General features: G+C 49.6%; 1 protein-coding gene across 4 annotated transcripts; it reads left to right on the top strand.

Moving 5' to 3' along the window:
• Positions 1–298: 298 nt before the first annotated feature.
• ITPRIP (inositol 1,4,5-trisphosphate receptor interacting protein) lies at positions 299–23,067 on the top strand. Of its 4 annotated transcripts, none has more exons than XM_064464108.1 (4): positions 299–946; positions 5,601–5,707; positions 13,007–13,400; positions 19,469–23,067. In XM_064464108.1, exon 4 carries the CDS (start codon positions 19,482–19,484, stop codon positions 21,129–21,131), a length of 1,650 nt encoding a protein of 549 aa, XP_064320178.1. In that variant the 5' UTR covers positions 299–946; positions 5,601–5,707; positions 13,007–13,400; positions 19,469–19,481; the 3' UTR covers positions 21,132–23,067. The 4 variants fall into 4 exon arrangements, with proteins under 4 accessions (XP_064320178.1, XP_064320176.1, XP_064320175.1 ...); XM_064464106.1 differs by lacking the exon at positions 13,007–13,400 and adding an exon at positions 3,208–3,317 and having other exon boundaries at positions 300–946; XM_064464105.1 differs by lacking the exon at positions 13,007–13,400 and having other exon boundaries at positions 300–946.
• The last annotated feature ends 684 nt before the right edge of the window (positions 23,068–23,751 follow it).

Here is a 23,751-nt window from a genome sequence, read left to right as displayed (position 1 = left end):
AGAACATGCCATGCCAGTGTTAATATAAGACAGTTGTTGCAATGCTGTGGAAAGAGGAAGGGTGCAATAAAGGGATCTAAAATTCCCCTAAATCAGACAGATGTTACTACTATGCTGTTGTTCAAACCTGGTGCCCTTAAGCTTCTTTGCGGAAGTGATAGCTCTTGAGCAAACTTATTTCTCTGCTAGATCTGTAAGAAGATGCCCTTTAACAGTAGAATGAAGGCAGTGTTGGAAACACTTTTTAAATCCCTCGCAGCGGGATTGATTGAGTTAACCCTGCTGCGCCTCAGGTCCCTCACCCCTTCGAGGAAAGCAGTGCCGCTTCTCTGCCTCCGAAGGATGGTGGGCAGGGTCGCAAGTTTCTGCTTGTGCCCGCTCCGGCCGGGAAAATGGGTCGGCGGCCCCGGGCTCTGCTCCTTTGCTTTGATAAGAACTACAGGCGAGGTTACGTGTGTCGGCTGCTTTCCTGACTCTCAGGCACGACCACCAGGAGGTCGGAATACATCCGTGAAGCAAAATGAGCGCATTTCCTCTCCGTCCCCTGTGCCCTCAGCACAAAACCATCTGGGAAGCTAATGGGGGAGCCGGGAGGGAGCTCAGAGAGCAAACCGCAGCCTGCCGGCGGACGGCCCGGCTCCTAGGGCTGGCGGGGGTGGTTTGAAGGAGGAGAGAAAGAAACAAAAAGCACCCAAAGAGAAGAGGAAACCCGGTCCGGCCAGGCTGGGCGGACTCGCCCGCACCTCGCCCAGCGGAGCCACCGCCCCGCCAGGGAGCCCCCGCCGCCCCGCCAGGGAGCCCCCGCCGCCCCGGGAGCCCCCGCCGCCCCGCCAGGGAGCCCCCGCCGCCCCGGGAGCCCCCGCCGCCCCGCCAGGGAGCCCCCGCCGCCCCGCCACGACCCTGCCGCCCCGCGCGGAGCCCCGCAGGGAGCGGCGGCCCCGGCCCGGTAAGTCTCGTCCGGGACTGCGGGAGGCCGAGGCCAGGGGCGGGGGGCGGCTCGGGGTGGGCTCTGCCCCGCTCCCCCGCGCTGCCCCCCGCGGTTGCCGCGGCGGTTTCGGGGAGCGAAGGCGCAGGAGTAGGTGCGGCGGCGCCGGTCCCTGCCTGCAACAGGTCCCGGTGGTGCGACTCTCCTCGGTCTCTCGTTAGGAGCGACTGATGCACTTCGTGCTCGCTCCGTGCGTAAGCGGCCCGTCTCGGTGGGTGCTGGGTCCTGGGGCCGGAACAGGCCCTGGGGCAGATTGCTGAGCCCACCGAAACTTCTACACATCTTTCGCCTTTCCTCTCGCAGGAGCAGAAGGCAGCCGGCTTTCGGGGGCGCTGGGGGCTGCAGGAGCGCTGGCTGCGGCCGCCTTCAGCGGGGCGCGGGGGGAGCCCCTGCGGGACCCAGTCCTGCTGAACAGAGACCCCACAGCCGCCTCCCGCTGCTGCTGCCGGCAGCACGGGGGTCCTTAGGCCAGCGGTGACCCCAGGCGTGTGCCCTCCGTGCAGAATGCAGCACTGAGCTTTGCTGCGCGTTCGGGATTATGTGCTCGGGCTTTGCTTTGCTTGTTACAAAACTTATTTGCTTTTCTTCTGAGATGGAGTGTATCTCCCTAACGAGCACAGATAGAAGGAGTGATGTTTTTAGTAGAGCTGCTGTTCATGTGTGCAGGCATCTTTTTGAAGGTATCCAGTACATATTTGTAGCTCAGATCAGAGTGAGTCAGGACTGGGACACTGGAAGTCATGGGCTGTAAAACTGACATGCAGAACCAGAGCCTTTAGCCGCCTTTGCATCTTCAACTTGGCAATCTCCCACTGAAGCAGTTCTCTTGGGAACTGCCACATTAAAATCCTTCAGGAAAATAGGAAAGGTTGCTATTGGTGCCTGTTATGCGGTCAGGAATGATGAGCTCCCACAGCACCTCTAAGCGAACATTACTATTAATGTGTTTTTAATGAGTGCTATAGGCCTAAACCATAACCAGCGCATCTCCTTCAGGCATGAGCGTTTGGTGTGAGCTGCCAGGCAAGCAGCGCTTGGGCAGGAGAGCGGCTGTAGTGCAGCATTGTTTGTTGTGTGAGGTTTTTGAGCTTGGTTTCATGATGATGATAATGTTCTTTTGCAGCTCTGACTAAAGTGATTCTGTCTACCTTCACAGACATCTGCTTTTAAGACCTACTGGTCCCAGTTTTCCTTAATATAGTTGACAGGGGGTTTCTTCAGTTCTTGAGGAAAAGTAGAGCACGGAAATTAGGAATGGAAATGTAAAGCCTTCTTTTCAATCTTGTTGTTAGCACAATAGATGCTTCACACTGCTCCCACATGGGAAATGCACATATTAAATGTGATTGCCACAGATGTGGAGAGAGGTGAACTGATTTGCCAAAGGTCAGGGAGCCAGTGCCAGCACTGGGATCAGCCCTGAGGGCTGCTTGGCTCCCAGGTGGCAGATGACACTTTTTTTTTTGCATGACTTGGGTGTGCAGAATGCAGTGATCTGTGTTTGCACCTGTGCACACCAAAGGCATTGTATCCGTTTACCAAGAGCTCAGGCTGTGGCCCCTCCCCACCTGTCTTCCTCTTCTTGTTGCTTGGAGCATTGCAAGACATGAAGAACAGCATTTTTTCTTCCCCCCCCCCCTTACAAGTCAGACTAAGTAGCCCCGGTCAGGGACTGAGGGACTTGGCTTTTCCTGAGTGCTTGTTTCAGGCCATCTGATGGCTAGGGCCACCAAAGCTGCATGTCCTGCTCCCCTTTTAGTTTTATTGGTTCTCTCCATGGCCGTAAGGGCTCCCACGTGCCTCTGCAGCGCGGCGGTCTCAGAGGGATGCCAGTGCCTGTGATCCTCCTTACGTGGCAATGAGTAACAGGGGGAGGGAATCCGACCCACAGAAACCTAAAACTGGTGTTCCATGAGCTGATCTAACTAATTCCTGAGTTTGTTTTTTAAGCAAAAACTGTATGGTTTTCATAAGGACAATTTTAGGCTGGGTTTTGTGACTGTTTACCTGCTGACTGTTGTTTCAGTCTCTTGGAGCTTGCCTGCAAATAAATTAATGTAAATTGTGTGATATCAGGGAACACACTTAGTGGATTGTATTATTGTATTGTGGTGTACTTTTTTTTTTTTTTCCCCAACAGCTTAAATCGGTTCCCTGAGTGCAGTGGGTACGCGGCCAAAGGGGTGGTTTATTTTACTAGTTGTATTGCTTTCTCCTGCCAGATCTGCATCCCGTCTAAAACAACTGTCCTGGGAAAATGTAACCTAAATTCAGCCTCTATGAACAAGACTCTATCTCTATCCTCTATCAACATTAAGAAGCAGTTGTTCTGGTGAGCACTGGTAAAGTACATGAACTCCATGAAGAGTCTGCATGAGTCTGCCTGCTGTCCCATGCTGTCCTGTCCTGCATGCTCTGCTCCACAGGATCGCAACTGTGGTCATAGCAATGGTGCAATGGAGAAGGGAGCTGGAAGAAAGCTCCTGGCTTGTTCCCGCAGATCCCTTTCAAAATGGGCTGTTGGGCGGGCCAGCTCTTTCTCTCCCAAGTGTTATTATAATACATTTACACAGGGAAAAAGCAGGTTTGCTGCCAGGCAGCATACTTTCCATCAGCACACGTAATTGCTAGGTGGCGGAAAGAGGTAGAGACTCTGGTTTGCAGGCTGGAGGAAGGGAGGGAGTGTGGCCAGGGTGTGCGCTGTGCGGCATCATCGTGTGCCTGACCATGAATTCCAGTTTTTGCAGGGATGTGGGCTCAGCTGTGTAAGCAAAACCTTCTGCCCATTCACCCCTCAGCGTGAGCAATAGGAAGGGAGGCAGGTAGCCAAGCTTCGAGCAGCTCAAGGGGCAGAGAGCTGGCCCAGGGGTGCAGCTGCAACAGGGCTCCTTTTTTTTAGCCTATTTTGATTTCCATGCGCACGTGGGCCATGCAGAGTTGGCTGAGTCAACCTTCACAGGTGGTTCAGCAAAACAAACAGGTTTTACTGCCATGACCTCAAGGCCAGACTAGCTGCTGAGCTGCACTGGAGCAGGGGTGGGTTTGATTTCTGGTATGGAGAGGAGGCCCTTGTATGGGGCTGACCCACAACAAACACTGTGCTCTGTTGCTTGGACTGCCTCTGAGGAGTGAGAGGAGGTTTGTGAGGATGCAGCACAGACCCACCCACTGCTGAGAGGGACCTTCTTATAGTGACCTTAGACAATCCCCTAAACTTCAATCAAGGTCTCTCCAACATCTGTACACACATAGCAGAGGGAAACCCTGACTTAAACTCTGTCTTTTGGGATTTAAAAATTATTTTAACAAGTGAGAGCACCTAAGTCCCATAGCAGCAGTTCCTGCACAGCACTTCATAGCTCCTTTCCTCCAAGTAGAAGCGCCTGCTGTACCTAACTGGCCCTAAGCCACCACGCAACAAGGCATTGCAGGCCCTGGGGGTAACAAACACCCACTGGGATATTACAGTGCAGATCCAGCCCTTTTGGGATTGGGGTGTCTTGCTCCTGTGCTTGGCAGTCTGCGCTGCGGCTGGTAGGGTTGTGGTGCTGGTTGAGCAGAGACACAAGGAGCCCTGCAGGGCTGCGAGTCGCTGGGAGGTCAGGGCAGAGCCCGTTTGCCTGATTTGGCCTCGCAGTTGAAGACAGAAACGGAGAAGTGAAACTGTACGCACGGTCTGGTCAGAGCAGGTACGTGGGAGGAGGGAGGGTTGAGCCATCCCCTCCCCAACGGCTGCTGAATTGAAGGGGTTCAGGAGAGCAAGGACGTGTCAACCCAATACGGAGCCCTTAAAGGACCCAGATTCAAAGTCCAGCTCAGCCCACAGAAGGGCTATTTATGGTTTTATCATCCTTTGGATCAAGACAGAGGGTTTGAAGTGGTGATCGTGGCTGGTAACGAGGGTGATGGATTCCTATTCCCCAGTCCACTCGTGCACAGCTGGGTTACATCTCCTTTATCTGCCTGCAGTGAGCTTGTCGGGCCCTCACTCCTGCTTCTGCTCGGAGGACTTCGCTTTGTTTCCTGTTTCACCTAAAATTTCTTAACTTCTCCCTCCTAAAATATGGTAGTTATCTGTTGTGGTTATGTGTTTCATATCTTCCTCTGTGCTCATAGGCTTATTTCCTGCCTCTTCTCCTGCGTTTTGTGTTTCTCACGATAGCTCTTTAAACCCAGGTCCCCCAGCACACGTTTCTACATCACTCTAGCTTCTTATAGCAGCTATATGCCTTTTCTGAGAAAAACCAATCCCAGACAAAACTGTCCCAGCCCTTGCACTTATGCAGCTGCTAATTTGACCCTAATCCATTTTAAAAGGAGAGGGCTGGTGGGTGAGGGTGGAGTCAGAGGAGGGAGGTTCTCGCTTGCTGGTGTGTTTGCAGCATTGACAGACCCATGATGTGATTTGCATGCTTTCCCCTGGGAGAAGCAGCATTTTAACTCTTCCCTGATCACTTCAAAGCTGATTATTTCTTGTCTCTTGAGCTTTTATGATCATTTTATTAGGTAAGGGGATGAGTTAATCTCTCCTGTAATCAATCTGTAATTTAGATAACTTCATTATGTACCCATCTTCTGCCTGAACTTCCTCATTTGTTCTCTTTGTGTTTTGCAGACTTCCTGGCTGTGCTTCAGTGGTGGGTGACTGAATATAGTCTTCTCTGCATCACAGTGATAGTAGTAATGTGAAGTTTAATGAGCACCTGTAAAGTCGTGTAGCAGGTAAGTGCTTCAGGGGTCATTCTTCCTTCCAGATTTGGTGTGATTTAAAAAAGCTTCTTGATGGGCTCTCACTAGGAGATCTTGAGCCTTTCAGCAGAAATGCCTGAAGGAAAGTGGTGCGGCTCATATTTTAGTAAGCGTTCCCAACAGTGAGGGTCAGACAGCACTTGCAAAGCACAAGTAGAAATATTGTGAAGGTTTAATTTGGAAATGGCTTCAATTTGGAAGATCAGTGTTAAAAGCCTCTCTCTTTTTGCGTTCAGTAGAAAATTGCTTTTATCTGACTGCTTCGTACAGTTGGGGTCTAGTCAGAGAGTGATGGCAGAAGGAAACCAACTGGTCCAAGCTTTGCTGACAGCAGCTACTGCTGCGTTTGCCGCTATGCGGGAGAACTTCCCAGAGGTACCTTACCCGGATTGGGTAAGCACTAGATCCCCCTTCGTCCAGGTGTTAGAGGGAGAGCAAAGGTCTGGAAGTGCCTAGATAACCTCCTGACGGTCAGAGGTGACAGCAGAGGCAGCCAATTGAAGGGAAATGGTGGCTTTTACAAGCCAGAAATTTGTAGAGTTTTAACATTTGTATGAAAACCGCTGAAAAACCCACTGAGAGCAGAACTACTGGGTGAAATCCAGACATCTCTGCGAGCATGTGACAGGAGGCTCTGCAGGTAGCAGTGGTGGGAAGGGAAGAACAGGAGCTGATGGCAGAGGGAGCTGCCAGGGCAGCAGTCCTGGCTGCCACAATGTCCTGCCTCAGCTCTGAGTACCTGTTACTTCATGTGCTCCATGTGATTTTTTTCTTATTTACTCTGGATCTGCATCTGTGATGGGTGGTGTCTGTCCCCTTCTTCCAATCCCAGTCAGTTCAAACGGCTGCTCTGCTGTAGCAAAGCTCAGCTCACAGCATTCCCTGGCATGCTCCTCCAGCCAGCCCCAAAGCTGTGAGAGCTGGCCCGTTGCCATCCTCCTGTGTGTACATGAAGCTCTTTCTCTTTTTACTTTCCCCCCACTGTCTTTCATTATTATCCCTCTTCCAGATGCAGGTTTTTCTGGCTGAACTAGCACGTTATTCATATCAGTGATATTTGCCTCAAGGTAGAGATGCTTTTTCAGCATTTACAGGGAAACATCTGATGCACCCCACTGCCATGCATGTGGCTTGGAAAAACCAAGCATGGTATTGGCAAGGATGAGGACCATTGAGGCCAACTGTTGCAGAATTTAAGCCCTGTTAGGCACAGTCTCCCACTCATATGGTTATTTCTGTTGCCTGGCAAAGGAAACTGTACTGTTCCTTCACTTTCAAAACCAGGGAGAAGAGCACGTAGAGGAGGTTCTTGCGCCTGAGCAGAAGTGACATTAGCTATAAGGCATCAGCTGAGCCACCTGTGTAACCAGCTGCATCTTTCTCTGTGTTGCCTCAAGGGATGGTGGGTGCTGTCAATTGAAAAGATGGAGTTTGTGGCCAAACCCAAAGGAAAACAATGACGATCAGCTTCAGAGTGCCTTGCTTTCAGTTCTTCCAAATCGCAGAGGATTCGGTGATGCTTGGTGAGCACCTGCTGAGGAGTGGGAACAAACAGTTCCCACGCTGCCCGCAGGGAGGGAAGTAGCTCCCTAACACAAGATACTGCCTGTATGTCCCAGAATCCCAGCAAGGCTTACAGCTTGTTTTGGAGAAAACACATGCAGTGATAAGGAGACTTTCCTACAGGTAGAAGTAGTTAAGCAGTAGTCTAGACTGCCTTTGGAGGCAGAGATGGAGATTTGCTGGAAGCTTTTCAGAACAAAGTAGACCAAGACTTGCCAGAAACCATCCAGATGCAGTGAAGGCCATGCATGTAGTTGGAGGGGGGAAGAATGTATTACTCTTTCAGATTTCTTTTTTTCCCCTAATTTTTAAGAGCTTGTAGAATGTTAATTCATACCAGAGATGGACCTAAGGAGACATTTTCAAGCTTAAACTGTGACACTTGATGTTCACAGTATAGTGCTTCCCAGAGGGGCCTGTGTGTGGATCTGCTCCCAAAATGCTTAGATTCTAAGCTATTTCCTCCTGGATGTTCTGGTACCTGACTGCCACTGGTTTCAGATGAGAGTTTGACTTCTAAAAGACTGTGGAAATTTAGCAACCAAATACCTTGGGACTGTTGGAAAGATGAGAGAAAACACTTGGGTTTTTTGCAGCACAGCCAATTCTGCACTGCAGGTTGCAACCCATTCAGGATAACTGAAGAAGACCCTTATCTTTTTCTCCCAGGCTAGTAGAGGCAAGGATGAGATGGGTATCTGTATTTTGGGTAGCTGGAATCCATCAGCTGACCCTCACCTACTGTATCACACAGTGACATAAATTATCTGGCACACTAGGTGACTTAAGGACATAGAGCTCTACTGCAGACCTACCTAGCAAGCTGGCTATGCTCTGTTTAAGTATCATGGCCACACTCTTCTGCAGCCAAAGTCAGAAGACAGTCTGAAGGTGCTTGGCTGACATCCATCCCACCTCCCTGTTAAGCCATAGCTGCTTCATGCTCTTGGAGCGAGTGCAGGGTTTTATGATCTCAAGCTCTGAAGGAGTTACGGGAAGAAATGTCGACTGAAAGGGACGTGTTTGCGTTATAAGTCATCCACAGCACGTGCTCTCAGCTCAGCCTTGTATTTGCTGCTAGTCCTGGACACTTTCAGTCTCCCATGCAGAACTGGAAGCTGTCTTTTCCCCTTGCTAAGCTAAGCTCCTTGCTTGCTGCAGCAGAGGGGATTTTTGTGCCTATGAGCAGGGGCCCCACAGCTATGACTCACAGTTCCCATTACGTTGTAACTCAGCCTTTAAGTGTGTGGAGAGGCTGTCCCTTGGCTTTCAAACAAAGCCTTCCTTTGTTGTGCCTATATTATAAAGGAAGCAAGCATATGTGTTCACCCCACACATCCCAAATGAAAACCACGTGGCTTCACGGCCTTAACTTGTGTTTGGTACTTTTGCTACAGCAGTGCATGTTAACATCGCTCTTATCCCATGGAGTCTTTTCAGAGTTTTTTTCTTCCAAGCATTCAGTTTACAAACTCTTCAGGGAAAGAAAGAGCTTAAAGATATTTTCTTTTGTTGGTAAGCAGAGGGGACTGAGTAAAGAGCACGTGAAAATTATTAAATATGGGTGCATGTGGCAATAGGCTGGTGTCTGAGTCGTTCCCTTGGGTGAAAATGGCTCTGAGTTGGTGGCCACGGGCGCTGAAAGGATGAGCTTCATGGGGATATTGTACGGAAGTAGGGCAGTTTGTTTTCTTGTATGGCCTTGCTTTTTTCTTCTGATTTTTATTTATTCAAACTCATTTTGAAAAGCAGGGTTAGCCAGCAGTACTCTGCAGCCAACATATTTGTGTGCGTGCGTGTCTCTTGGCAGTTTTTAGGTTTATGACTAGCGAGCCAAGACTGGGCTTACTGCTTCCCAAAGCATTTGTGTTGTTTCCCCTGCTCTTTTCTGGAGCCACCAGGTAATGAAGTAAGAGGGCCTGATTCTTCCTGCAGACGCTGGTGTGCAATGTAGGGTGCCTCTGCTTAGATCAGGGAGTCATCCTAGTGAGAGTCAAGGAAATGAGGCACTGCAGGAAAAGTGCTCTTTCTTCTCTCCTCCTTCCGCACCCTCTACCCATCCCTGCAGGGGCTTTCACAGTCTGTGTTTTGGGTTTTTTTTTCTTTTAATTTATTTAAGGAACTACAATGTGTTTTTATAAAGAAGCTGGGATTTTGGGCAATGGAATAAAGCATTGCTTTTCATTTCTGTGGTGATGTTTTGGCTACAACAGCCAGCTTTTAAATATTGTTCCTCCCCAACTGTTTGAATAAAACAGCTGTAACTAGTTAGCAAAACAATAGTCCAATATCACACAAACCGCCAATCCCATCCAGTGTTTCTTTCTGAGTCCTGTTTAAGTAGATACTTGGGCCTGCAGGTGTCCTGACATAGGAGTGTGACTTTGTCACTGAGGCAAGACTGTGATGGAGTAGATCTCAGATCACCCAAATTCCCAGCCTGCAATGACAATTCCTTTTTGCTGTGGTTTTGTTCAGCATTGCAGTGCGGAAGCGTCTGGCAACTACTGTGCTTTCTGCTGTCTGTAATATATAAGTGCTCGCTGTTACGTCACTGAGACAGGACTTCATAGTTTCACATGTAAAACATAATCATTCTGCGAGTCATATCTGAGCTGTGCCAATATCCATATGTTTTCTTCCTAGATGTGCTGGAGTGGTGTGTCCGTGCTGGGAAATCAAATTTCTAATAGTGTTTCCACCAACCCTTTTAATACCAAAGCACTTGTTTAAATAGATGTACAATATGCAGTTAAGATGGATGCGTAGCGATGTAGGGCATATGCTTATTCTACGATGAGGAGAGTCACAGTAACCACTGCCTGTTTTAGCAACACTGGTGTGATTTTCTCCACCTTGTTGAGAATTAAGTGGGGAAAAGGAGAGTAGATTTAAACAAACATCTTGGCAATTGAACCTTTTTTGTATCCTCACCACCTTTCCCTGAGGTGACTGCCAGATCGGATCAATGAGCCGTGGCTGCCCGCACATGCGAGGGGAGGTCATGTGGCTGGGAGGGTGACAGCCAGAGCGGGTCCCAGCGTGAGCACCAGATGGAGGCCAGAGAGCATTTGTGCAGTGACATTGCTCCATACACTGTGGTTGACACTATCAGGCTTTCAGTAAAGCAGCAGGGGGTTTGTGTCCGTCTGTGCTGGTGAAAGATTGTGCAAGGGAATGACCGGCTATTGCCCAGGCTCCCATCGCATTGAGCTTGAGGGGGAGCGAGCTAGTGAGGTTGTAAGCCAACCTTCTTTTTTTATTTCTTGGTGTGTGTCTTCCTCCTAAAAAAAAAAAAAAAAATCCTCACAAAAGTACAGTCTACTCCAATTTTTTTCCTCACAGTTAATAGGCAAAATTCATTTGGCTTAAAAAGCCAAGCTGTTCCTGGCTGGGATCCTACCACAACAGCTCAGTATGTGGGTGGGAGCCACATGCACAGTTCCTACCTTTCCCCTCCTGCCTCCCTCACAGCCAGCACTATGTTCCAATTTGTAAAACCCCTTCTCGGCCATAGCAGGGGGAACCCGAGGCACTGCGCAGACTGCTCATGTGCCGCTTGCTGACAAAAGCTGAGCTGGCTTGCACGGTCAAAAAGCAAAACAGCATGTTCAGGCAATGGGCAGGATGCTGAGTAACACACTCCTCATGCTGTTAGCTTTGTCTCCTGGTCTCCATGGGCACCCCCTCTTTGGTCCAGCCTTACAGTGAGTAAATGGTGAGTCCTTTGGGGGCATGACACGGTTCTGCATTTATTTAGCAGATATTAAAGCTGTCCTTGATGGTGGCTGCTGGCTTCTGGGGCAGGAAGAGGGGGCCAGAATCATGTTCTGGTCAGTGGTGTGATACCTGTATGCACTGAGGAATAGTGACTTAGAAATATCCAGATAAATCCCCTACTTGCTGATGAAACTGAAAATCTAACAGGTACCACATCTCTTTGGGTTTTGGAAAAGAGCCCTAGAAGGCAAATAGCTCCTTCTGAGCCAGAAAGAGAACTGTGGATTGTCTAGGCTTTGGGGGAAGGAGGGCTATGGGATCTTATGGCAACAGCTTACAAATGCATATGTGAGCAGAGAAAGTTGGGGCAGGAAGGGAGGACGTCTGAACATCTTGAGTGCTACTGCAAGAAGAAAAGAAACAATCTGTCCTAATTTTACCCACAGCAGCCACTGGAAGATTAGGGGTTCAAACTGCAGCAAGAAAGAGTTAATGAGGCATGAGAGAAAGCTTTCTGATGGAAAAAGTAGTGAATGACTGGAAGACATATGAGAAAGGCTCCCTGTCCTTCCCAGGGCAAGTCAAGCACTCCTCTGCTTTGAGAGATGCTGGCGAAATCACTCCTCACTTGGACCTGGGGCCGCACAGTAGTGTCTGCCTCTAGAACAATGTCAGTGCCGCTTGCATGCTTATCTACCCCAAATCTGCCTGTCCATGGGAAGGGAGGGCTACCTAGTCCTGTACACAGGATGAGCATCATAATTTCCTTGGAAATACCTGATCTGGTGACCCCGGGAGGAAAATATTGCTTCCGAAAGTCCACAGCAGACCTGTTGGGCAGGATGTCCGACTCGGGCTGCGCGACTGACCCCGTTGGCACTACAGCAGGCTCTGGACAGGGTGTCCACGGATGTTACAAAAGGCTAATGTGTTCTCAGTCAAACAGCAAAACAATAGTTATCAGGCAAGTGGCCCAACTGCTGTCCTATGGTCAAGCAGCTAATCTGGGGTGGGGCTTCCAGGCATGTTTTGGAAGGCAGTTGCTCTGCCATACCTGTCTTGTGTAGTCCTGAGCAGGCCAGCTGGCTTGTTCTGGTGGTAGACATGGTTGCGGTACCAGTCTCCAGGTGTCTGCACCTCATGTGTTGGTGCATTTGGTCCTTTCCACTGGTGGCTTTGGTAGAGAGACAGAGACAGAGCCTGATCCCACTAGTCTGTGTTGAATCAGCTGCAACTGTGTTGGCAGCTGAAATGTGGTACTTTGTCGCGCTAATTTAATGCTCAGGACGACAACTCAGAGCATGAGTTATAGGTGCGGTGGCTGGAACTGTCCTGTTCCTGTCAGTAGCTCATCACACCAACATCCGGCACGCAAGCTTAATTCATAGGGGTGGAAAGATCAGCCCAAGTTGGTGCCACTCAGCCTCCGTATTGCGTTTTTGTGGCTCCCAATTTTCCTGGCTGGGCTGTGTGTGCTGCAGCTGACTGTGTGCTCTAGAGATGGGAGAGCAGGAGCCTCTCCTGGCTGCCCCGTGCTGCTTCACCTCTGGGTGGGCTGTGCAGGGTGCTGTCAAAGCTGATGGTGGAGCAGGAAGTGGGGGATCTTTGTGGCTCTGTGCAGTTCTGGGGACGTGTTCTTACTGCAGCAGTGGGGTCTTCGTCGTGGAGGGTAGAAACCAACTGAGGATCCTTATCTGAGGCTCTGGGCTCTTGCCGTCTGCGCCAGGTCAAAGGAGGCAGGATCACATGCGCTAGTGCATATGCAGTGGGGTGGGAAGGGTAGACTGGTGCAATAAACCCTTAGTCACCCTGGGGTGTGTGTCAGTATGTGGGCTCTGAGCAGTTGCCTTGGCTATAAGGGCCCTCCAGCCTCCCTGAGGGTCCATTGCCTCTCCAGCACCACCTGATGCCGCAGCCCCACCTTGCTGACTCAAGTGAACATGGAAACTCATGTTCTGAGATGCAGTGCTTCGGCTTGATGTTTTCTAGGAGCTGGCTTAGCTGGCAGTATCCATCACACCATGGTGCTGTATAACCCGCAGGCCCCAACAAACGTGTTGTTGACCTGGGAGGAAACTTCACTCACTTCTGGTCTGAAATTCTTCACCAAAATGTGACTCCTCCCCTGCCCACCCCAGAAAATACCTCAGTGAAAATGGTCGCAAGAACAAGACAAGTTTGACTGAAGTCCTGCCAAAACCAATTCCTCAAGTCCTGTGAAAGCCTGGGTCAAACGTGCAGAGCAGAGTGAGCATTGACCTGAAAGCAGCCAAGTGATGAGGGCAGCAACTTCGGGGGCTGGGAAGGAGACCAAAGCTTAGATTACTGTTAATGCCTCCTGAACTTTGAGGAGAGCCTTCAACAGAAGTTTCTGTCACTCCAAGTAAGTGGTCAGACTATAAGAGCATAGACATGTGCTCTGTTTTTTAAGTGTGTGCATATAAAATTAAAACCTGAAAATTCTCTCATTCTTCTCAGTGCAAAAGAGGCAAAATTTGAACAACAAATGCCCAGCAACAGAGTCCTCTCCAGACCTCAAGAACCTTCACAAAAAGAGTCTCAGAAATCATATTTGTTTCCATGAAAGTTCTGTTTTCAAAACTTGGCAGCTTTCAATGAAAAAATCTCCCAACCAGCTGTAGTTTCTATCATCTCTTTGAATCGCCTCTTTTCTTGCAGCCTACCAAAGCAAAACACAATGTGACAGACACCTATTCACTGCCTTTTGTGTCAGCCAAATCGCAGGAAGCAATCGAGTGTGTTGTAAATGACATCTTGGCATATTCCAGTGCATTACTGAATGGCATTCAGTGCCTTGACTTGGGTTTTTCTAATTTAAGAATCAAAGCTTCAGGTCAGTCCTATCAGGTTTATTGATGAAACCAGCCAGAGCCTGTTTTGCTTCCCGTGATTCAAAATTTAGGGGAATAAAAAGGTGGAAAAAATATAGCCGTATGAGGAACTCTTGGGGAAAGAAAGAGACTGTTAATGAAAGGGAAATATTCTCCTATGTCTTCAAAGAAGATGGAGGGTTATCTGGGCTCAGAGCACATGAGCATCCCACAGATGCAAGTTGCAAGTGGCTGTTTAACTCTCTCTCTTTTCCTTTGCCAGACTCAGCAGAAGGCAAAACGGTCTGAAGCTGCTGTGGAAAAGGGTGCGAGGGAGGCTTGGGAACATCAGAAGTTGATCACATTTTAGTTGGAAGGGATGGGATGTAGTTATGGCTTTGAGCATCATCATCTCTACGAAGGACTTTGTTGGTCATGCAGGGAAATCCCCTATGGAAGGGTGGCTGGTGGGAAGGTGGGGAGCACACACTGCCACAGGGCAGTGGCTGTCCCAGGTCGGCCCACAGGAACACCAGATGAGCTCTGTGATGCTCCCAGGTGAGCAGGTCTTCAAAGCAGAAGCTGAAGGTAGACCTGAGCTCTGCCCCCATGCCACATAAAACACCACTAAGCAAATCTGCTTGCACTAGCACGCACTCTTCATCTTCAGGACTGGCTACAGTCACGAAACAGTATGATGGCTATTTTTGTATTGTCTTGCAATAGTTTCTGCAGATGATCTTCCTTCAAGGCCGCTGGTGCAGCTCCTGGGTACCGCAGGTGGTGCGGAGATAGATACTGCAGAGATGCAGGCACAGCAAGTGCTGGTTTGCAGAGCTCAGCACCAGTTTCTTGGCTTAGGGGGCCGCATTTGTGCCGGTGAGGAGCCGCAGCTTTGCCTTTGCTTCAATGACAAGGGGCTGAGCATGGCTGGCGAGTCAGGTCTCACTTCAGGGACCATTTTCAGAGCTCCAGCCCATTTATTCTCCAGCCTTTGGCATGGCTGGTGCTTCCCAATGTGGCAAAGGAGAAGAGTCTTTTCCAGTGGCAGTTTTGGGGCAAGCCTCTCCGGGCACACTCACCACTTGGGTTTTGTGACGTGTATGTAAGAGGATTTCAGCTAGCTCTCAGAGTGCCCTTGCGGAGGGTGCTCTCTAGCCATGATTTCACCTTAGGCAAGCCACTGCCTGGCTGTGTGAAGGCTTTATGTACCTGTGAGCTTCATGTGCTTCTTCCCTTTCCTTGCAACATGCTACCTGTAACCGTGGTCCAGGTGAGCAGGTGAACCAAACATTACTGAATTGAGTCACAAAGGGCTTTCAGATCAGCTTAGTGTGAGAGCTTGTCTCCTTCTGCGTGTGGCTTCATGGCACCAACCTGAACTGCATGATAGCAGTGTTATCTTTCCCCTTTGCCTTGTGGGGTTCCCCATGTTATCCAGGACCTGCTGTGGGGCTGATCAGGATCCTCCAGCTGGGGAAGCTGCTGCAGGCTTGAAAGGATGAGGCCTAACTTGCCTGGAAGCTGTGGGTGGAGGGCTGCAGGTGCTCTTGGTGAAGGCTCTGAACATACCAAGTGCTGCAGGGTACAGCTGATCATTGTTTCTAATTGTGCAGCAGAGCAATCAGCTGCTTTTATCTCTCTGAGCCCTCGCTCCCCAGTTGGAGAGTGGGACGGTGCCTGCCCCCTCACTTCCCAGGGTTGTTCACCTTAAGATCAGTGAAGTACCCAGTCACTGAAGCAGTGAGTGCACAGAAAAGCCCAGAAGGAAACTAATTCTGGTGCTAGAGGCAGGTTTGAACAAGCAGCATCATGTGCTGGGCAGTGAGCAGAGATGGAGCTTTGAATGGAGATGTTGAGGCTCCAAGTACCTGCTTGCTCCCGGCCCTCCTCCCTTCCTTGAGTGACTTTCCTCAGCCTCACTGCTCCTTTCCCTGCTTTGTGCCCGTGGGAGCACAAGAGGTGGGGTCTCTGCTCTCTCACCCTGGGAACGCCCCAGCCTGAGGAGCAGGGCAAGGGCAGGCTTGGCCGCCCATGGCATGCCTGCAGTGTGGTGAGGACCGCAATGCGCTCCTTCTTGGTCTTTGGAGCCCTGGGACCTGCTGCAAGAGGGTCAGCAGAAAGTAGGTAGATGTAAGCCTGTCACCAAGCCTGGTCATTGTCTGTGTTTTGAATGGGAAAAAAAATAGCTGGGCCAGAAATTTGGAAAGCATTGAAGGGTTGAAGATCACTTTGGGAACTTGCTGCTTAAAAACTCATGAATACTTTTTTTTTCCTCGCGTTTGAAATGTTGCTAAATTGGATGCAGAGATGAAACAATGATGTTTCTTTTTCTTAGTCTCCAGCTTGGAAACATTTGGACTCTCCTTCTTCCCCACACAAAAGCTGTCTCAGCCAGAGGAGGCATAAATATTTTTATCAGACTTAAATTGCTTCGGCTAAAGTTAAAAGCAAGGGGAAAAGAGCGGCCTTTGTTATGGGGAAGGCTGGACCGCCCTAGCAGGCAGTGCTACTGGTTTCACCTGTATTATTTAGACTTTCCATATTAGCCAGGAAAGCTGTGTCTGATGAGGTGTGGGAACGCTCTGCCCTTACCATCCTTGCTACTGTCAAGGCCAGGCTCCACTGACTTTGGTCAGAGAATGGTTATCCTTAAGCCTTAAGTGGGGTTAATGTTTTCCTTCATTTTCTGGTGTGGATAGTTACAGTAGCAAAAGGGCAGTTTTGACCAGTAAAACTTCCGTTGTTCAGACTGAAAACAGACATGCCTCTTGCAGATTCACGTGATGTTGTCACTTCCAGTTTTCATCCTGACTCTTTTCCAGAGGCTGATGCCTGTAGAGTTTGCTGGGGGAGAAGGCTGTGTGCATGCTTCCTAATCTGCTTCTGCAAAATCAGCTGGGGTAGCTTAGACTGCCAGCGTGAGTTGGAACAAATTCAGCTGAGCCGGCTAGTGATGGACTTGGGACCAGCAAGAGCTTTGGGACAGGTAACCTCTGGAAACAGCATGCCCGTGAGCAGCTGGGCATGGGAGAGTCTTGCAGGGTACAAGAAGATCCTACGGAAGCTGACTTCTTTCAGCCTTATGCATCTAAGAAGTAATCTGGTAACAGTAAAACATCTCACCCGCAGGGACAGAGGTCTAGGAGGGTAGAGCAGCAATGTTGTCCTGATCAAGACTGCAAGAGGAGGCACCTGGCCCTTGGCCATGTTATTTTTAAGCTTGGAAAGCACATGTAGTCTGCCAGAGCGTAGCACTAAGGAAAGGAACTCACCAGCACTTCCTGCCCTGCCCCGGCAAACTGATAAAGCTCTTTGCAATTCAGTGCAACCCCAGTTTATTTTTAAAATGTGGCCAGGCATTGAGCTCACAGATTAACTGGAGCACCCATCTTTGGGCATTAATTCAGGTTTAATTCATTGCCTAATGAATTAAAGAATTAATGTAAAAAGGACAAGAAAAGCCAGCAAACCGTCTCCAGAGCAATGTCTGTGTAAGGACATGCATCTATGCATGTACATAAGATGTTAAAAAAGGGTAGTTAGTAAATGTTGCACAGGGAGGGGCACTTAGCGTTATCCTGAGCACCGTGTGAATTTTCTTGCGGCTTGGACAATTCATCTCAATCCTGCTCCGTTCCCTTGTTTTTCTGGTCCCAGCCCTCCTGTAAGCAAAGCTAATTACAGGCCGATGGATGCAGTTCCCATGTGCAGTTAGTGCTCACACTGAGGAAATCTCGGTTCCTGCAATCAAAAGCCAGCAGTTTGTTGTGCAGTGATGATAACAAGGCCCACTGGGATGGATCTGTCTTTATTGCATGCCCTGTGGAGGCATAAATGAGATTGCCAGAGAAGTTCTCCTCCTGCCAGACACTGGGACAGCAGGGTTGCTGTGGTACCAAAACATGCTGGTTCAGGCCAGGAAGGAGCTATTGCAGGGAGAAAAAATTGCAGCCATCTGCTCCCAGTCCACACACGGTGCCTCACCATCTCTGGGCTCTCTGGGAAACAGCCTCATTCCCGCAGCAGGATGAATTAGTTTGTTGGGAATGAGATTACTCTTTCTGGTTGATTAATTAGGTATTTTAAGGATAGGCTTTATTTCTGTAACAGAAATCCTTTTCTCGCAAACATACTTTTGAGGCATTAAAGGGACTGCGTTAAAACGTCCCAGCTGGAAGAAGAAATACCCCTGCTTGTCCGCCCTGTCCTTCTGATCTCCCTGTGCTAGGACTGAAGGGGTCATGTTGCTAGAAAGAGGGACTGGTGAGCTTGCCATGTCTCAGCAGTGGGTGACAACCTCAGATTGTCCTGCCCTGAGCAGGCGCTTGGGATCTTGACAGCAATGCTAGCCCTCCAGAAACACAAATGCCACCTGGGAGGAAACAACCCAGACTTTAGCCTGAGCACCCTCAGGCCCAGACCTCTGGGAGGCCTCGTCAGGGCCAGGCGGATGCCCCAGCAATGGGACCGTGTCCCAGAAAGCTGGGAATTAAATTCTTTCATCGTGAGCCCCATGGTGTGGAAAGCTTTAAGTCTGAGCAGCGGAGCCAGTAACTGCACGAAGCAACTCCAAAACACCATAGCAGTCTTGGTCATGCCAAGGCCTGTCAAAGGGGTGACATGCAGGACCGTTGCTGGCACAGGGCTGCCTGCGGCCAGCACAGTGACACCAACACCCAGGGTGTGTCCTCACAGCCACACTGACATTGCCTCAGAAAGGAGTGAGCTGGCTGCAAGCGCCACTGTTAAGGGGGTGCTTGGGGAAGATGACTTAGATCAAAGCCATGGTGTTTACTAGTGTCTTCCACAGATTATTAGTGAAGTAAGCGCCAAAAATAAACAATGCGATGTTTTTAAAACCACTGGGTTAAAGGACACCCTTTCCTGTTTAGCAATCTTTCTGTCTCAGCCCTTTTTCCGGGGACCGCAGTCATGAGGCATCCTGGGGGCTGGGAGGGTTTGCCACAGCCTGGCCCTGATGGTGCTGAAAGGCAGGAAAAGCTTTGCCTCTAGTGCCTGCTTAGAAGCACAAAACCATTCAGGCTTGTTCCCACCCAGGTGCACATAACCAGCACTGACAGTGAAGATTGCTCTGATCCAAGCAGGCTATGTGGGTCCCCAGACATGCTTAACATGGAAGGTGGCCAGGACAGCCCTGCCTATGCCATTGCCAGGTCTGCAACATTAGCCTTATGTCGAGGGAAAGCAGTGGTCATCTCCAGCCCTACTTTTTTTACATCTGGGGAGGTCCTGCCTGCTTCTTTCCCTTTCTGTCCTGAGAACTTTAAAGGAAGGAGGAATGACATGCCTTCCTACACTGCCCCAACAGCATCACAGTGGGTTGACAGCAGCAAGTGCCTTTACAGTTCTGTTCTTCAAAGATAATTTGATAAGAGGACACTTTCATCCCCACTATCTGCTGATAAAGTCTCCTTGGGAAGCTTGGTTGGTAACTTGCAGAAACAGGCATGTGCTTAGGAGCTTCTAGACTCAAGCAGTTTTTTCAGGGCTAGAAAGGATGCCAAAGCTTTTATTCAAGTGGGGAGTTTCTTTCATTTTTCTTCTTGAGAGAATATAATCTGAATTGTGGGTCATTCTGCCTTTCTTTCTCTTCTAGGGAAGGAACTGCCATGCCCGTGGGAATCTTCCGGGTGTGCCTAGTGGTGATTACAGCTATTGTCAACCACCCGCTCCTCTTCCCTAAAGAGAATGGCACTGTCCCCGAGAACACGGAAGAAATCATCCAGAAGATGAAGGAGCGGGAGGAGAGCCTTCGGCTGGAGCAGTTGCGTTTGGAGCAGGAAATCGCAGACCAGGAAGCCACACAAAAGGCTCTGGAAAAGGCTGCAGAGGTAGTGGAGGAAAGCAAAGAGGAAAAGGTCCGATGGGATATGTGGACTGCCCTTTCCATGGTCATCTTCCTGCTGATCGAGCTCTGGAGGCAGGATTTCCAGGAAGGGAATTGGCAGGACACAGGAGGAGAAGAGGATGACATGGCTGTCCTTGGGAAAGCATTTAAAGGAGTGGCCTTCCCTGACAAGGCTGTCTTGGCCAGCTTCTATGAGAAACGCATCCTAGGTACTACCGGAGACATGGCCAGGATGCGGGAGATGGTGGAAGGCTTTGCAGATGACCTGCTGGAGGCCTTGAGGAGTGTTTGTAACCGGGATGCTGACATGGAAGTGGAGGACTGCATGGGTGTGGGGAGCATGTATGAGAATTGGAGAGTGCGTAAACCTTTTGTCTGTGATCTGATAGTGCCTTTTGCCCCCCCCGAGCCATACCGTTTCCAGTCCCAGACCTGGTGCTCTGGTGACTCTTTTCCCCCAGACGAACAAGGTTATGGCACTATCAAAGTATGCAGGGCAGATGAACATGGGACAGGTTGCATCTGTGACAAGACTAAACTAGGGGAAGATATGCTGTGCCTCCTCCATAGCCAAGCCAATACTACCAGGCCAAGCAGTGAGATGGAAGACCTCCTGTGCTTCAAAAATACTCAATATCTGGATGCTGACCAAGTCATGAAGTGGTTCCAGATTGCGGTCACCAAGGCCTGGAACAGAATCTCCCACAAGTACGAATTTGACCTCTCCTTCAGCCTCCTGGACTCACCAGGAGCTCTGAAGATAAAATTTAGGTCAGGGAAATCAATTGCCTTCAACCTCACCCCTGTGGTGCAGTACGAGAACTCTGACGTTTACTTCATCTCTCATTTCCCTCAGAGCAGCTTGGCAGCAGACCTCCCCTCCAGCACTCACTGGTTTCTCACCTTCGCAGTGTATGAGAGGAGGTTCATCCATCTGGTCTCCAAAACGCTGCCCGCTAATGCCTGCCATGTCAGCTGCCTTCAGATCCTCTCCTTCCTCCATGGGAAGCAGTGCAGTCTCACAGGTCCGAGCGGGCTCACCAACTACCACCTGAAGACAGTGATGCTGCATCTCCTGCAGGCACGTCCCAGTCAGGACTGGGCCCCAGAGAAGTTGGAGGCCCGTCTACAAGACATGCTTAAATTCCTGGAGAAATGTTTGCATGAGAAGAAGCTCTGCCACTTCTTCATTGGCAATGGGAAGGTACCAGCAGAGCTGGGCTTCCCCGTCATATTCCAGAGGGCTGAGCCTCTCAACCTTTTCCGTCCTTTTGTGCTACGCAGGGATGTTTACAGGAAGACAGTGGACACGTTCCACGAGATGCTCAGGAACATGTCTGCGCTGATAAAAGAGTACACAGTGCACATTCCCATTGCACACACCAATGGGATCCATAAGGAATCCCTTTAACAAAAGCCAGCAGGAAAACACTTGTTCCTCTAAGCACAAGTCCAGAGGACAGCTTTCTGAAGCCTCCTGGAGACAGTGGACTTTGCCAGTACAGCTTCTTGTCTGCAGGTGAACCAGTCTTGGGCCGTGGTTTCTGCAGTAAGGGAGAGGGGATGGGGGGAGGATAGGAAAAACTGGAAGACATGGTATAAAAGTAAGTTTCCACTCCGCTGGTATGCTGGCTAGGTTTTATGCAGCTAAGAATGTATTTTTCTATTGTGCCTCAGTCACGCTACAGTGGTGGTGAGCAACAAATATGACTAATTTATTCAGATGCCTGCAATGCAAATGGTGGTGGTGGCCAAATACTTCATTTCCTTTGGAAGGGGGAGATAAGGAAGGGGTGGAGGAATCAGAGGCAGGATCTTGGGATTACAAGAGCCTGTCTGCTTGCAGACAGCAGGAGCTCTGCAACCAACGGGAAGTACAACATAAGACTCGGTGCTGAGCTGGGGAGGAGGGTCATGCACAAGATCCAGACTGGATGGAGATCCTCAAGTCAACCACAGCTCTTGAATCAAAAGGTAACTGTAGTTATAAAAAAAGCCTTCTTGACAGGACTTGCAGCAGTAGTTTAAATGGATTGTCCTGTCCTTCAGAAACACCCCTGCACATTTATTCTCCCTGGGGAGGATGGAGCAGAGCAGGCAGCAGAGACTGTGTCTTCAGACCATTTCATTCGAGTCTTCCATTTTCTTCATGGTAACATGGCTAGTGGTTTATATTCCTGGCCATTTTCCATGGATAAATGGACAGGAACCTTTTTACCTTAAATAAAAGAGAGAAACACGATTATTAGGTTCTGGCCGTTTGGTTTGTTTGTTTGTTTTCCTTACCTCGGGGCAGCAAGGCTGAGAACAGCCGAAAGAGGAAGGACTGCTACAGGTTTTGCTTTCATAAAAACAGTTCTCCAGAATTATCCTGTAATGAAGCTAATCTCAGCAGTCTGGTAGCAGGAGGGAACAATCACCCTTCAAATGAAAGTGTGACTGTTCAAGCATGGTTTTAACGAGGCTGAGGCCAGCAGGATGTCTCTGAGTTAGGAGGAGGGAATGCAAGAGGTGCTCATGTACCAGAGCTTGGCAGCGCTATCTCTGCAGCTGCCTGTGGTCTGTGTCACATGCCTTCTGCTCCCAGACACCCAGGCAAAAGCTACCTGTTTGCCTCCATATGAGGCCTCCTCAATCCTTTTTAAGACTGCTGCTCTGATGAGGCTCTGAGGAGCTGTGGGTAGCAGAATGTAATTTGCTGAGACAGGAGTGCGATAGGAAAATGACAGCTTCTGCAGGCTTTCAGGCCAGGGGAGAATCTTGAGGCATGTGCTGAAAAACCCAGTGCAGAAATGGAGACGCCTGAACTCTCTCAGGAAGCAGTATGTCAGTGCCATGCCAGTGGGCTGCCCAGCACTGGTGAGGGGGCTTTGCTGGAGGAGAGGGCTCAGTAGCATCTCACCCTCCTTCATGTGCTTTGTGCAGGATCCAAGCCAGGGCCTCAGCGCGGATCTGCTTTGTGCTGGTCCCGGAGGCCTGGCCTCCAGTGCGAAGGGCCTTTCCCAACCATTTTCTTACACTAGGATTCCCTGCAATATTTTACACTAGGGCTTCTCTGAATCCTGTTTGCAAAAGGGTGGTTGTTCTGGATGGTGAGACCCATCAGGGATGATATTACCATGACTCCACAGGTCCCTTTTTATCAAACCTCTCCTACACATGCATCAGAGAGAAGATTTAATCCTGTATCACTACTAAGTACAGCGTGCAGCATGAGGTTTATTATCTAGCCTGTTGATAAGCAAACTCTCCATAAAGATGTCCTCTCCTCCCTTTTCCTACACCAGTGAGGGATATTTCATGCAGAAAGGCAGAAAAAGCTGTAACTCCCATTTCCACACCTGGTTTATAAAAAAAGCACAGGTGGGGACAGGGAACTCTCTGCTCAAATTGCTGCTCCCCATGGCTTTTACCATCACAGCTACGGGGTGATTAAGCAATACCTCTGCGCAGAATGTAAGGGGTAGGAAGCAAAATGAGAGAGAAGAGGCTGGTGGGTAATACCAGTAGGACAGTCATGATCATCAATGCTTGTTTCAGCACCCTTGGCAACGAGTGCCTGGGAGACTGCCAGGGCTGGCAGAGCAACAGGGCAGGACTAATTGCTAACGCTAAAGAGTACAGTAAGCCCCTGGCTTTCATTAGCACAACCAAGCGAGAATTCCCCAGTAGAAAAGAGGGCAGGAGCAATCTCTGGGGACACAGCAAGCAAGTAGCGACAAGCAGAGGAACAGTGAGGGTGGGTGAATACTGAAGCCTGGAGGCTACATTGGAAGCTAAGTTGTTTGCAGACCGAAGCAATTTGCCATTTTCACCTGGCCAGGTTTATTGCACAGCGCCTGTAGCAGATCCAGCTTTGCATGGGCTGCTGGCAGGCAGGTCGTGCTGAAGCAGTTGTGGTCAGAGTTGCTTCTAAATGTGTTCCCAGGCAGAGAGAAATAAAAATTTCTCTGCCATTTCCTGTCAGGAGTCTAAATTTAGCCTGTCCAAAGAAACAAATTTGTGACACAGGTCTCTCAGGAAATGACGTT

This window comes from Phalacrocorax carbo, chromosome 12 (assembly GCF_963921805.1).
Source record: "Phalacrocorax carbo chromosome 12, bPhaCar2.1, whole genome shotgun sequence".
NCBI classification, from domain to species: domain Eukaryota; kingdom Metazoa; phylum Chordata; class Aves; order Suliformes; family Phalacrocoracidae; genus Phalacrocorax; species Phalacrocorax carbo.
The sequence above is the reverse complement of the archived record's forward strand: the minus strand, read 5'-3'. Positions and strand labels throughout refer to the sequence as shown.

What these genes read in the sequence shown, in the direction of transcription:
- ITPRIP (XM_064464108.1), top strand. Translation starts at nt 19,482, where the DNA reads ATGCCCGTGGGAATCTTCCGGGTGTGCCTAGTGGTGATTACAGCTATT.